Source organism: Rhynchophorus ferrugineus, unplaced genomic scaffold (genome assembly GCF_030347505.1).
Source record: "Rhynchophorus ferrugineus isolate W39M unplaced genomic scaffold, kcgeb_rfMv2 rfM1, whole genome shotgun sequence".
NCBI lineage: Eukaryota > Metazoa > Arthropoda > Insecta > Coleoptera > Curculionidae > Rhynchophorus > Rhynchophorus ferrugineus.
In genome coordinates, this window is record NW_027472580.1 from 91,291,115 (window position 1) to 91,304,741 (window position 13,627).

At 32.9% G+C, this 13,627-nt stretch overlaps 1 protein-coding gene across 2 annotated transcripts; it reads right to left on the reverse strand.

The window, feature by feature from the left end:
• Positions 1 to 8,887: 8,887 nt before the first annotated feature.
• On the reverse strand, positions 8,888 to 11,602 carry LOC143201207 (uncharacterized). Of its 2 annotated transcripts, XM_076412137.1 has the most exons (4): positions 10,974 to 11,602; positions 10,419 to 10,689; positions 10,194 to 10,361; positions 8,888 to 10,104 (listed from the first exon to the last, which is right to left on the reverse strand). In XM_076412137.1, exons 1-4 carry the CDS (start codon positions 11,472 to 11,474, stop codon positions 9,239 to 9,241), a joined length of 1,806 nt encoding a protein of 601 aa, XP_076268252.1. In that variant the 5' UTR covers positions 11,475 to 11,602; the 3' UTR covers positions 8,888 to 9,238. The 2 variants fall into 2 exon arrangements, with proteins under 2 accessions (XP_076268252.1, XP_076268244.1); XM_076412129.1 differs by having other exon boundaries at positions 10,194 to 10,689.
• Between the last annotated feature and the right edge of the window lie 2,025 nt (positions 11,603 to 13,627).

Below are 13,627 nucleotides of genomic sequence, written 5' to 3' on the forward strand. Positions count from 1 at the left end.
CAACACGATAAATTTCTACAATTTTTTTTAGTTTTTTTAAAATATACACATACTACAATATAATTAATTGTTGTTTTTTTTTAATTCCCAAAATTGATTGACTCCTATGCAGGACTTCTGGAATAATAGCCTCATTGTCAGCGAAAGAACAAGTCGAACCAACCATTTACCAACATCGCCAACCTAGTGTTCAATATTTATAAAAACATATATTAAATACTATATAGACTATATATTTAATTGTATGTAATTTTGTAAAACTTTCATGACTTTATATATAGTATATTATCACAATCTCTCGGTTTTCTACCATTTATATTAAACCAATATTTGCTGAACGACCTGCTGACCAAAAGGTCTGTGGTAAAACTCCCTAAATTGTACTTAATGTCCATTCTGCTCTTTATATCTCATTTCCGTTTGAATGTAAGCTTTAAACCCTTTACCTAAAGGGATATAGAAATTCGAATTTAGCTTAAAATAACGTATAGCCCATTTGAAATCGAATAGGTCAGATAATTCCTCCCTTTCTAAACATTATTATAGTTTGATAGATATATATATTCTCATTTTCACTAGATATAACAATTTAGATTGTTACTTGAAGTAATTAATTACATTATAAAACAAACTACTGAAGTTTTAATAATTCATCACTTTCAAATAACACTTTATTAGGTCAGAGCTTTAAAAATAACTTTGCTCTTGAATGGATATTGATAATAATTAGCAAATGAAAACGTGTTTTCAACTTTCAGGTAATATCTAATATCGAATGTACCCTTTGCGAGTCTAATACTTTATTTATGGTGATCTTAGATTAGAGAGATACATTGATCCATATATCTTAGATATATAGATCTAATATTTAGAGCTATTTGTCACGCAAAACAGGTCTTTCATTGATTTCCTTTTTTACATACACAGACCGTGATAGTGAATCTATTTTGAGATCCATAAATAGTAAGTACTTTTGTTTCTTTTGGACTTTTCTTTAATAGTTAACCCGTAGTTTTTTTCTTCTAATATTGCTAAATACTCTTTCCAATTTAATGTATATTATTACTACGTTAATTAGGGTTAACTAACGCTTTATTTGCTACTAATTTCAGATTATTTTCTATTAACATATTTGTTAATAGAAATATTATCCTTCATGGCTGTACACAACACAGTAATCCAACTATAGTTATTACAGCCTCTTTTGTGAACTATTTTAGGAACAATAAGTGCTGTTTGGGATCCTCTGTTAATTTAGGTCAATGCAAAAAAAAATTCGTGGGCATGGAAATGGAGACATCCATGTTTCCTAACAAGGAAATTGTTGGTACAACTTTTGAAATTAATACAAATGTTGCGCCTTGATTACTTGATAGTCTAATATTCAGAATTAGAAGTTCTGCTGACTGAAAAGTCTATGCAAGTGTCACAACAACAAAAAAACAGCTCAGCTAGAAATCAGTCAAAATATATTTTCCGAATAATTACACCAAAAAATAACAAAACTCAAAAGGTCGTACTTTATCTGAGAGAACCATTTATTTGTATGATTACATTTTTCTATGTCTTATAAATCAATACAATTTAAGTCGCACGCGTAATATTTCTATTCTTATTGAATACAGCAATATCGATTGCTATTTTAAGAAAACCATTGTATTAGAAATTATCATGAAAGCTCGAATGTTTGCGAGCTTTCAAATAACCTCCTACATCGCGGTCCATAATAAAAAAACAAAAGCCAAAAAGCAAATATTTAAGTACAGTCGGAAGCCATCGGGAAAGTGGTTTATATAAGAAGATTTTCGAGAGAAATCAAACGAATCCAAATATTGTCCGCCCGCGACGCTCCTTTTAAAAACACGTCAGCCTTTTTAGGTTTTTGTCGTTTTCTTTTGTTCGGGCGTATCAAAAAACCATTCTTCGACGGCCCCGTCCCGTCTGTTTGCCCCCCTCGCTGCAGCTAAGAACCGCTCAAATATTTGCCGTTCAATTAGAATGTGTTTGACCACCCCGAAATTTTAGACAGTTTTCTATGTTTTGGGTGCCCCGTTCTGGTATGGAAGGACGTCGGCGAGCAAACATATAATTTTTGTTGTTTGGTTGTTCTGTGCTAATTGAATAGAACGACACGAATGTACGTTCTCCTTTCGTCGAATACGATCACAACAATTATTTTGTGTATTACATACGATAATTCATTTCGAAGGGTAATAGGCCAATTGAAAGTCCCCGGCCATTTTTGGAATAATTAGTATTTTTTATTCAACATAATTCCCTTCAAGAGTGATACACTGATTATAGCGACCCTCCAACTTTTCGATACCATATTTGTAGTAGGATCTGCCCTTTGCTTCAAAATAAGCCTCAGTTTCGGCGATCATCTCTTCATTCAACGAAAATTTCTTCCTTCCCAACATTCTTTTGAGATCTTTGATAAGATTGCAAACGAAACAACAACGACTCGATGATTCGGAGCAGTGTCTGAAGATGGTCAAGCTTAACAAACCCGAGTTTTTGCTTCGACATATGACGGTGGATGAAACATGGCTCTATCATTTCACTCCGAAGTCAGATAGACAGTCATCCGAGTGGACTGCATATGATGAAAACGCAACAGTCAGGTGGCAAGGTTATGGCGTCTCTATTTTGAGACGCGCATGAAATAATTTTCATTGAATACCTTAAAAAAGGAAGGAGCATCAACAATAAGCGACTATTAAATAGCATTATTGGACCGTTTGAAGGACGAAATCGCCGAAAAACGGCCGCATTTGAAGAAAACGAAAGTGCTGCTTCATCAAGACAATACATCGTGTCACATGCCGTGTCAAATTGGTCGAATTGAGCGATGAACTGCTGTCATATCCACCGTATTCTCCAGATCTGGCCCCAGAACTTTCCGATGCTCAGATCTCAAAAGAATGCTCGCTGGGAAGAAACTTTCGTCGAATGAAGAAGTGATTGCCAAAACGGGGCCTATTTTGAAACAAAGAACAAATCGTACTACAAAAATGGTATCGAGCAGTTGAAGGGTCGCCATAAACAGTGTATCATGCTTGCAGGGATTTATGTTGAATAAAAAAACTAATTTTGCCAAAAAAATGTGTTTTATTACACAATGCCATTTTCTATAGTTATTTTCCACAAAAAAGATTAATTTATTCACTAACATTATAACTATCACAATCACTGTTGAAGTCAATTACTAAACTGTTAGTTTCTAATTTATGTAACGCTTGTTCACGATTCCACGATTTCTCAATTTTTCCTTCTGTCTCTCTGATGGAGTTTATGCAAAGCGAAGGTGTAAACAGACTTTCTGAAAAAAAAACATCAAACACAAACATTTAATTTATATTTATAGACTGACAAAATACTAACTTAACTGTTAGAATAAAGTCATGCCTGCTTCCAGCATGAAATGTAATATATTTGTAATGGATTATTAAAAATATAAAGACAAAGAGGACCTGATCAAATGTTATTCTCACTTTTACCTTTTCCATCAACTTTTGTTGTCTTTACAGTATTTGTTAACATTTTGCCAAGAGTGGTCCAATATTCAATTTTGAAATGTCCATGTCACGTCTAGATATATAAATTGAAATTACCAATATTCCTTCATTTTATATCTCTTTACTTTATTTGTGATCGAAGTAACTCGTTCGAGAAACAATCACTTCCCAACTCATTCAGAGTCACCACGAATATGAAATAGCAGCAATTTATCACAACAAGCATTAAAAAACGTTTGCCCGTTTTCACCCTCTATTTTTATCGATATTGTTTGGAATAATTTTAGAGTAATAATTTGTTGTGTCTTTTTAATCAAAGTAATATTAATTAATAAAATCCGAGAGAAGGAAAAATCCACCCAAAGTTTAGAACTGTTAGCTGAGAAGCCAAGATACTGAAAGTCTTTCAAAATTAGTGGTGTCACACTTGGATATTAACATGATATTTTTTTTAATTAATTACATCTTACATTAGATATGCTTAGTGCAATATTGCTCTACTCTACTCTTTGTCTAACATCATGTTTTCAATTTAACCTTCCATCGAGATGTATTTCCAGGTATTTAGCTGATTCTGCTTGAGGAATCATGGACAGAATTGGAGCTAATATGTTGTACCTGCACTTTTTATACAGCCTCAGACAGAGATATAAAATTTACCATTATTACGGTATCGTCGACAAATTTCACATGTCCTGTTTCTTTTGTTGTTGGGATATCAGTAGTACAGAGTAGATATAAGAGTGGTTTCAAGACACTACCCTGTGGAACACCAGCCTAAATAGGTTTAAGTGTTAAGAATGCCCTTGCATGCGAGACTCTTAGATTTTGAAAGATTTTTTTTTTCGAATAGATATGATTCCAGCAGTCAACAATAATTTCGCTCTATCAATTTGCTCATTTTGTAGATTAATCCCAAATACTATAGCCGGTCGAAAGCTTATGAGACGTCCAAGAATATTGCAGGACAGTATTTATTTTCCTCGAATGCTTTTTCAACAGCCGCTGTAACTCTGTGCACTTGGTCGATTGTCGAGTGATGATTTCGGAGCCCAAACTAGAAATTTGGTATTACTATGAATGGTTTAATACGTTTTAACAGCAGTTTCCCAAATAATTTGGATATCGCAGGTAGCAACAAAATGGGCCTGTAACATTCACCTTATTCTGCTGGTTTGTCAGGTTTTTTAAGCATAATCATTCGAGCAACATTCAGACATTCCGGAACAGAATGAGGGTGGGAAAATGTTATAAAAGTTAGCTCAAATGTGTATTATTGATCACATTATTACGAAGAAAATATATTAGGCTGAAAATATATACAGTAACCCTCGTATATATAACAAGTTTACAAACAAGAAAGTATAATGTTACGTCAAGATTTTCATGATCATTTTTGAATTTCTCTTTAACAAAAATATCAAAACCAAGATTCATTTGTCTTCAGTTAAATGACATGTATCCTTAATGAAAAAAACATAGGTAGATATACGTAATTTATGGAATTTTATTTTTAGTTATGGCTTTTAAGATGCGAGACATAAGAAGATCAAACGCATATCACCGTATAAAGTGCTTAAGTGAAAGCTTCCTGATCTTGTTTAATACCTGATCCGTAATCCTGCGGCTAATCAGTAGGCCATTTCGGGCCAGTGTTTCATTAATTCTAAATTAAAACATCATTTCCGTCCGCTGTAATCCCCATAATGATTCTCTCTGTTCTTGGGGCCCCGCGTCAAGCAACGCCCGATGCCAATCGTCAGCGACGGCGTTGGCGGCCTTCACCGATAGGCTTTTGTTTTATTGACGTTTTTGAATGACACTTTATCTACGTTACAAACGACTTCTTGTCAGATCGAAATGGCCTTTTAAGTTGTCGTTTGTTTTACCGGGCGCGCATTATGTTTATCATAGGAGATTACTGCTAGTTCGAAATGGGACGATTTTCAAAATATTTTACGTAAATGTAAACAGTAGCAGGCGACTTGGTTTTTAAATTAAAAACTAATATTAGCTGAAATTTCATCTCATCTAAAAGATTTATTTAAATATTTCACGTATAAGATATCTACAAACTGTTTTTTTTTAATTAATTATATATTATATTATTATATGTAACAAATTACTGTAACAAATTAATACTACTGTTCTATAGTACTTGCATCAGAATATATTACCAAAATTAAAATAAAATAAATCTATTTAAAGTACAGTTAAAGCAACATTTACCAACTATATAAGTTCGTGTGGTTTGGTTCGCTTCAATCTTCCGTTTTTCTGCGTGTTGTCCAAGAGCTTCCACGTTGGTGCGATTTAGTAACCTTATTTCATGCTTTCAGTTGAAACTATCGATAAGTTCAATTGATCTCGAGGTTATCTTGTAGTTTTTCTTCGGTTAGGTGTGGAAAAACATTGGTAATTTGTCGTAGAACTCTTAGACACGTAGACAGATTTGGAGCTATTAAGTTATATTTTCTTGTCTTTAGTCCATTTGCAGATATTGTTGACTGCCACTTTTCTACAGCGTTAAGCAGAGGTTTATCCGTATTAGCTGTGTCGGTAAATGTTCGAAGTACTCTTTCTTTAGTTGCTGGAATATCAGCAGTGCAGAGAAGATATAGGGGTGGTCACAAGTCTGGGGATCACCTTAGGGAACTCTAACCTAAATAGGTTTATGTGTTGAGTATGCCCATGACATCTATAGATGAAGGAAATAAAATTCCCGACTCCTTAAATTCGCTATTAAAAATAGATCCACCCCATGAGAAAAACTACTTTGAAGAAAGTTAAACAAACAATAATGAGAAAAATTAAGCTAAAAAAATCTCCTGTATTATTTAATAACGGGAAAAAGTTCTACAAGGACTACGAAGTAAAATAAAAATGAACAGAACTAAAAAAAGATATGTAATGAAACGTTTCTAAAGAATTGCTTCCTAAGCATTCAAAAAATGGCTAAAATCAATAGGAATCTAAATTTCGGAGAACAACAGAAGATGTCACCTTTTAATAAATTGTTGTTATAAATTGTTTGTTATTATAATTGTTTGTTAGCTGTAATCTCGATTGTTTTTGTAAAATGGCACACAAGAGTCTTACTACGACAATTGAAAATAGATATATTACTTCTGAATATCAATTTTGAATTTCGTTACAAGCACGGAATTACAGAAAAATTACATAGGCTAGAAGTACAGAAATACAGACTTAAAAGCAATAAAGTATTACACTACTGAGTTGTTGGATATTTCTCAGGCGTTTAATAAACCAGGATTTGATGATATAGACAGTTTACCATTAACCATTACCATTAAGACAATGAACACACTGAAGTATATCCAATATATTCAGAAATTTCACAGCGTACTGAGTCTAGTATTGCATCTTCTGTATATTGCTGATCTACAGACCTAAAAAATCACGGTATGATAGCGGCAAAAATACGACAAAAACACGTTAATAAAATATAATTGTTACAAACGAAACACAATCTACCCATCTAACTTTTATTTTACGTACATTATGAGCACCAATAAATATTAATCACTGGCAACTTCTCCAGGCACAACCTGCTAAATATTTTGAATATCATCTAGACTGACCTCTAACTTGGAGGATCCGGATACTTGCCAAATGAACGCAGATTGAAATAAGAATTAAATTTATTGACTTTTCGTACACAAATCCAAGTTATCCATATATAACAATACTAGCTGACCCGACAGACTTCGTCCTGTCAAAAAGATTTGTAATGTGGCAGTTTTTGTGCCTACGTATTTTAAAAAATTCTCCTGAACAGAACCATCACCCTGGTGATAGGGCGTTGTGAATAAAAAATAATTAAATAAAACATATATAAGGATTGAAAAGTAAGTAATCGCTTTATTGTTAATCATGTGAATCATAATTATTATTATTATTATCATTATATTGCTTTGTGGTATACGATGTTTTTTGTTTGATTACCTGGCGCATAGATAAACAAATCTGATGGTTTTCCAACACGGGAACAGGCAACATACAATTGACCATGTGAGAAACATGGGTTTTCTAGATTAATACCACAAACACTTAATGATTGCCCCTGGGACTTGTTTATAGTCATAGCAAAAGCAAGCCGTCAACATGTCTATAGGAAATTTGCCATTACCAATGTCAATGAGTTGTTTAGAGAATATGTTTCCAGATTGGTCATTTTGCAACTCGACACGCATATTCTTGCTTAAATGAAGTACTTTAACATGTTTCCACAAATTGGAGGACTTTAGACATGCATTGAGTTCATCAGCTGGCGTTGATCGTGGAATCACTGGCAATGTTTGACGAAAATCTCCTGCTAATAAAATCATTGCACCACCAAATCGGTTATTATTGCTACGTAGATCTTTTAAGGTTCTGTCTAAAGCCTCCAAAGATTTTTTATGTGCCATCGTGCATTCATCCCAAACAATCAATTTACATTGCTGCAAAACCTTTGCCATTGCAGAGTTCTTCGAAACGTTGCAGGTTGGAGTTTCATTGCTTTGCATATTTAATGGCAATTTTAGTGCTGAATGGGCTGTTCGACCACCTTCAAGCAAAGTTGCTGCGATTCCCGACGAAGCGAGTGCAAGTGCAATTTTATTTTGTGAGCGAATTGTTGCTAATATTAATGAAATAAAAAAAGTTTTTCCTGTACCACCAGGTGCATCTAAGAAATAAATCCCTCCAGTTTCATCATTTGTTACTTTCATAAGAGTTTCAAATACATACTTCTGTTGTTCATTTAACAGTGGAAGATTTGTTTGAATTTATTCTTTCAAAGCGTTGAGATCATACAGTCTTTCTCGATGCAACTCTTGGTTAAAAGCGTCATGCATTGGACGATTGGGCGCGGTCAGGCCTAATTGAATTAATAGTTTGTTTGACATTATCAAGCACATGTCCTCAATTGAAATCAATGCTTCATTGTAAATTTCTTCACTGATTTGTATATTTGGATTTCCCATTCTATTCCGTATTTGATACAAAATATCATCACACATATAATCTTTGTACTTCATCCACAAATCAATTGGGTTTGATGGGAAGCATGTAGATATGATTATAGAAAACAATGTTCGTATTTGATGAGTGTGTGATGATATTACAGCATCATTGAGAGTTTGATCCCAATGAGCGTCATTTTCAAGCAATTGCAAACGTTGACAGGCTTCTCTGTAGGATCCACACAATTCACCATCAACAGTTCGTAACTGTTGGAATGATGTTGGGCCACGTACATTGACTAATACCAGTCGTAAATAAAAACATTCATCATTGCTTGGATGTACTGAATAAATCCGTCCAATCGCATCGGTGGAATATACATCTGTAGATGGTGGCTGAGCAGCTCTTTGTACTGCGTTCTGTGCTGTAAAATACACTCTTTGTCCATTTTCTAAATGCACAGCTAAGTGAACAACAGAAGGGTGTCTCTCATGAATAGGAAAAGAAAATATTCGCCAAACTGCTTCATTACTACTGACATAGCGGCCCATTTGGTATTGGGTAACTTCATCATTAGAATTCTCTGCACCAATTCCAATCACAGCCATATCACTCCCTTTGGTTACATATTTGCAAATGTATTTAATCGATTTCACTGAATGGCAAGATTCAACGTTGATGTGTGCTTTGAATGTCTTTGATAAAATGGGTGAATATGGAACAATCCAACGATTATCTATTTCAATATCTTGTTAATTTAATTTGACAATTGTTGATTTTCCATTGTCTGCTGTCGATCTGCGACGATACAATGGATAACCGTCATTACCAGTAATTGTTTCCGATATTAATGTCCGTGGATATCGTTTTGAACATTTACCATCCATCATACACGGTGAATTTTGATTAAGAGTTCCACAGGGACCATGTATCATGTTTTTGATAACTACCTCATGCAATCCAGGATCTACTTGTACATTAGGGATTTCAGCTGATATCACTGCATCGACTTCATTTGGCCTTATCTTTTCAACCAACCAAATCAAAATGTGTGCATGTGGCAATCCTCGTTTCTGCCACTCCACAGAATACATCCAGCAGCGTGTCTCACCAAACACATTATGTTTTACGATGAAATTCATTAAAGATTTCAACTTTTGTCTAAAGACTCTGGCTGTAATATCATGACGATCAATGGATGATTTCCCAGGTAATAACTCCTGCTTAATTTCTATCCATTGCGGATTGAATGTAAATGTGATGAACAAATCTGCTGTACCATAATGACGAACATACGACATGGCATCTTGAGCATATTCGTGCATATGCCGAGGGCTTCCGATGTATGTTGCTGGAAGAATAGTCATCCGACCGACATTCTGTGCATTTCCATCAGTATTAATCGCATCTCGAAGGTGAATATACTCTTCAGATCGGAGTTTGGTTTGATTCAACCTGATGAATGTTAATCTCTCCGTTTCAATTTTAACATACATGTCATCAACATATTTGTGATATAATCGCCGACATTTCAATATGTGATTATCTGCATTTTCCCGAATCATTAGGCGGTATGAATAATAGTTCATTGAACTGACTTTTTTGTTGGTTTCAGAACCTGTAAACAGATTTTGTTTTAATAACATTCAAATACATAATATAGTGACTGAGATATTATCGCCATAGCTAAACTAATATTTTAGTTACCTGTAATGGGATTTATCATTTTTATTGATAAATCGTAGCCATCTTCACCTTGCCAAAATATAATGGGATATTGCAGTGCATCATATGAGCGGTGTGTTTCCTTTATAGGTTGTAATTGAAAATTCCGACGATGTAAAACAATATCACGGGATTCCAAGTTTTCTCCAACTACAACGATAGCAACTTCATCAATAGTTGGTGCATTAAAACGTCTTGTATGTTGACCTGCAGGTGTTTTATCAGCTCTGATTACAATTTTGTGATTATCGGATGGCATCAGATCCAGGGCAGTTTTAAACAATATAATCAATTGATTGTGTTGATGAAATAAAGTTTGTAATTGTTCTACAATAGACCTTTTTACTAAATTGTTATGTGCACAACGCAGATCAATTTCTTGTGGTGAATTGCCCATAAAATAAATTTGCAGGAATTTGTTGTCGCTATCTGACACTGGTAACAGTGAACCTGCTCTGTGATATATTTGCCCTTGTATCTGTAAATAAAAAAAATATTATGGTGTGGTATAAATTAATGGATTGTCAATGATCAAACTTAAATAATATTTGATCTTAAAAAGTATATATTTAGTTTTAACTAATATCTATCAAATATAAAATATAATAAAAGTGTCACTGAAACTGAATCACCATATAATATGATGACTAAGTGATATATTTCGTAATGATTAAGAAATTGAAGATTAGTAACACATCTTAACTTTGGTGACAGAAAATTTTGTTCGCTAAAATAATTATGAGTAACTGCTATAATACATACCTTGAAAGTTGGCATAAAATTTTCCCGAACTGCATTTGTTGCCCCAAATGAAGTCATTTGAAAGCAATTGTTATATTGTTGAATATGTGTCAAAAAGTGTATAGAATCTGTTCCTATTCCTGAAACCAATGAGTACAATGGATCTGGTGGTGGATCCAATTGTATCAATTTCACTTTACCATTTGCGCAACACAATCCATTGGCATCGTTTTTGTATTTTAATGCCTTACAGTGTGAGCAAACCAAGTTCATAGAACCAATAACAACACATTGGTAGTTACTGTAGTCAATTGACACATCGTAACTGAAAGCAGCTGGATTCAAACTTGCGCGATTATTAGTTGAATGTCGCGCTCGCGCTTCACGCGTTTGTGATATCCGAATTCTTTCACGTTCATTTCCGTCGTCACGTTCTTGTGCAGTACGATTAGATCGGTAATTAGCTTGGTTTATAGCATTTCTGGTTCTTCTACCTAAATTGCTTCGTCTTATAGGAGGCATATCAAATATAAATTATTTTTTCACTAATCACGAACTAAACAAACACTAACTAACTAAACACTCTGCACAAAACACGATATACGAATTTGTTTCGTGTATCACTTGACAATTCATCTGTCATCTGTCAAAAGTCATCTGTAACAGACAACTTTTTTTTTTAAATTTGATATGACTTGAACTCAAATCCTTTTAAGCCGTACGAATTGTTTTATTTATTTAAAATTTGAATTAAATTTTAAACAAATAAAAAATTTTAAATAAATAAAACAATTCGTACGGATTAAAAGGATTTGAGTTCAAGTCATATCAAATTTAAAAAAAAAAAGTTGTCTGTTACAGATGACTTTTGACAGATGACAGATGAATTGTCAACTGATACACGAAACAAATTCAAACAAAAAGGGCTATTTTTAGGGTTTTTCCAGCAATAATTCTAATTTTTCTCGCCGTAAAAACCATCCCTGAACTTCAACGAACATTTTAAAAAAAGATTTGGCCAAATTGGTCCAGGCGTTGTTGAGTTATGCGCTTAGGAACATATTTTGCGATTCATTTTTATATATAAGATATAATATATACTATAAGCAAACTTTAAGAACTTTGTGCCGAAGAAAGCTAAATTAGTATACGGGGAGAATAAGAAATAGGAATTTTCAGGATGCAATAATAATGAAGAATGATACATTGAAAAGATTAAAAGAGTTGGTCTGAATCAAATAAACAAAACTTATAACAACGACACCCGAAAAATGGCTACTTCTCTGAAGATGGAAGATTGGAATAAACAAGGAAAATATTTTTATCCTTATATATCCTTGCCCATTGTTTTCTATTATTAATTTGTATCATTTCGTGCAGAAATGAATATTGATAAAACCTATTAGGATGATTATGATTATATTATATTATAGCTTAATAATAGTGATCATTGAATGTAACTGGTATATAAAATAGAATTAATTAACATAGCTGGCATCGAGATTGCCAGCTTATAATAATAATTTCTATACTTCCTATTATTGGATATAAAATATATTATGATAGGGTAAGTACAAACTGAAAATAAAACAGAAACAAAAACGAATAATCCAATGGTTTATGTAAACCAATAAGTATAGAACTGTTACATACAATCAGTAAATTAATTTTAGAGCATATTTGTTTTGGAAAAGAATATTAAAGTTGCACATAAACTAAGTTTTTAATTAAATAAATTATTCATTTAGAAGCTGACAATGTCAATAAAGATATTTATATATTAATTTGATTTAATTATATCATAATGAAGGATTCAGAATGTATTCCTTCTTAACTATTGAACTGATTAAAATATTTTAGCACAAATATGTCAAAGTAATTTATACGCTTTAAAAATATATCACAATAATTTAATTATTTTCTGTATCATAATTATTTATTACAACTCTTAATCTTTAGCTGTTTTTATGTTATTTATATGTATATAAATTTGCATCTATCTAAATTGTTGACTATTCCAATTTAAATTATTGGTTGCCAATATAAACCGCCTAAAATATAAGCCGTTGTTAGTTTCTTTCTTTGATGATCTTTGATTTACCAGAAATTATAGCTCAATAATATTCGTTTTGCTTATTCGGCTTGCCAACCTATCTCAACAATCGAAATGATCCCACATGCAAATAGTGCTTGGTACGTTTTTATTAAAGTGATACAACTTGTTAGTCGATACAGTGTCAGTGGACACCAATGGACTTTCCAATTAAAGTGAATAATAACTGTGAACTTTGTGGACTAAAATGTTTACCATCTGATCTCGCTAACATGTATAGACTTTAAAGCAGGTTTATAAGATATATATACATATATATATATATACATATATATATATATATATATATATATATATATATATATATATATATATATATATATATATATATAAATAACGTAATGGAAAATTATCATAATTATTGCCGATTGAGTAGATTTTTAAACCAGTATGGGTGCTAAAAATGAAAGAGACAAACATTGTTTGACGTTTTTCCAATACACGCCGACTTTATTTGAAACGATTGGCGGGGAGTAATGGTGTCGGCACGGAAAAAGAGAAACTAAACGGTTGATTGCCCCAAAAATTAAGCATAAAATTCCCTTTTGGACTGGCAAATTGT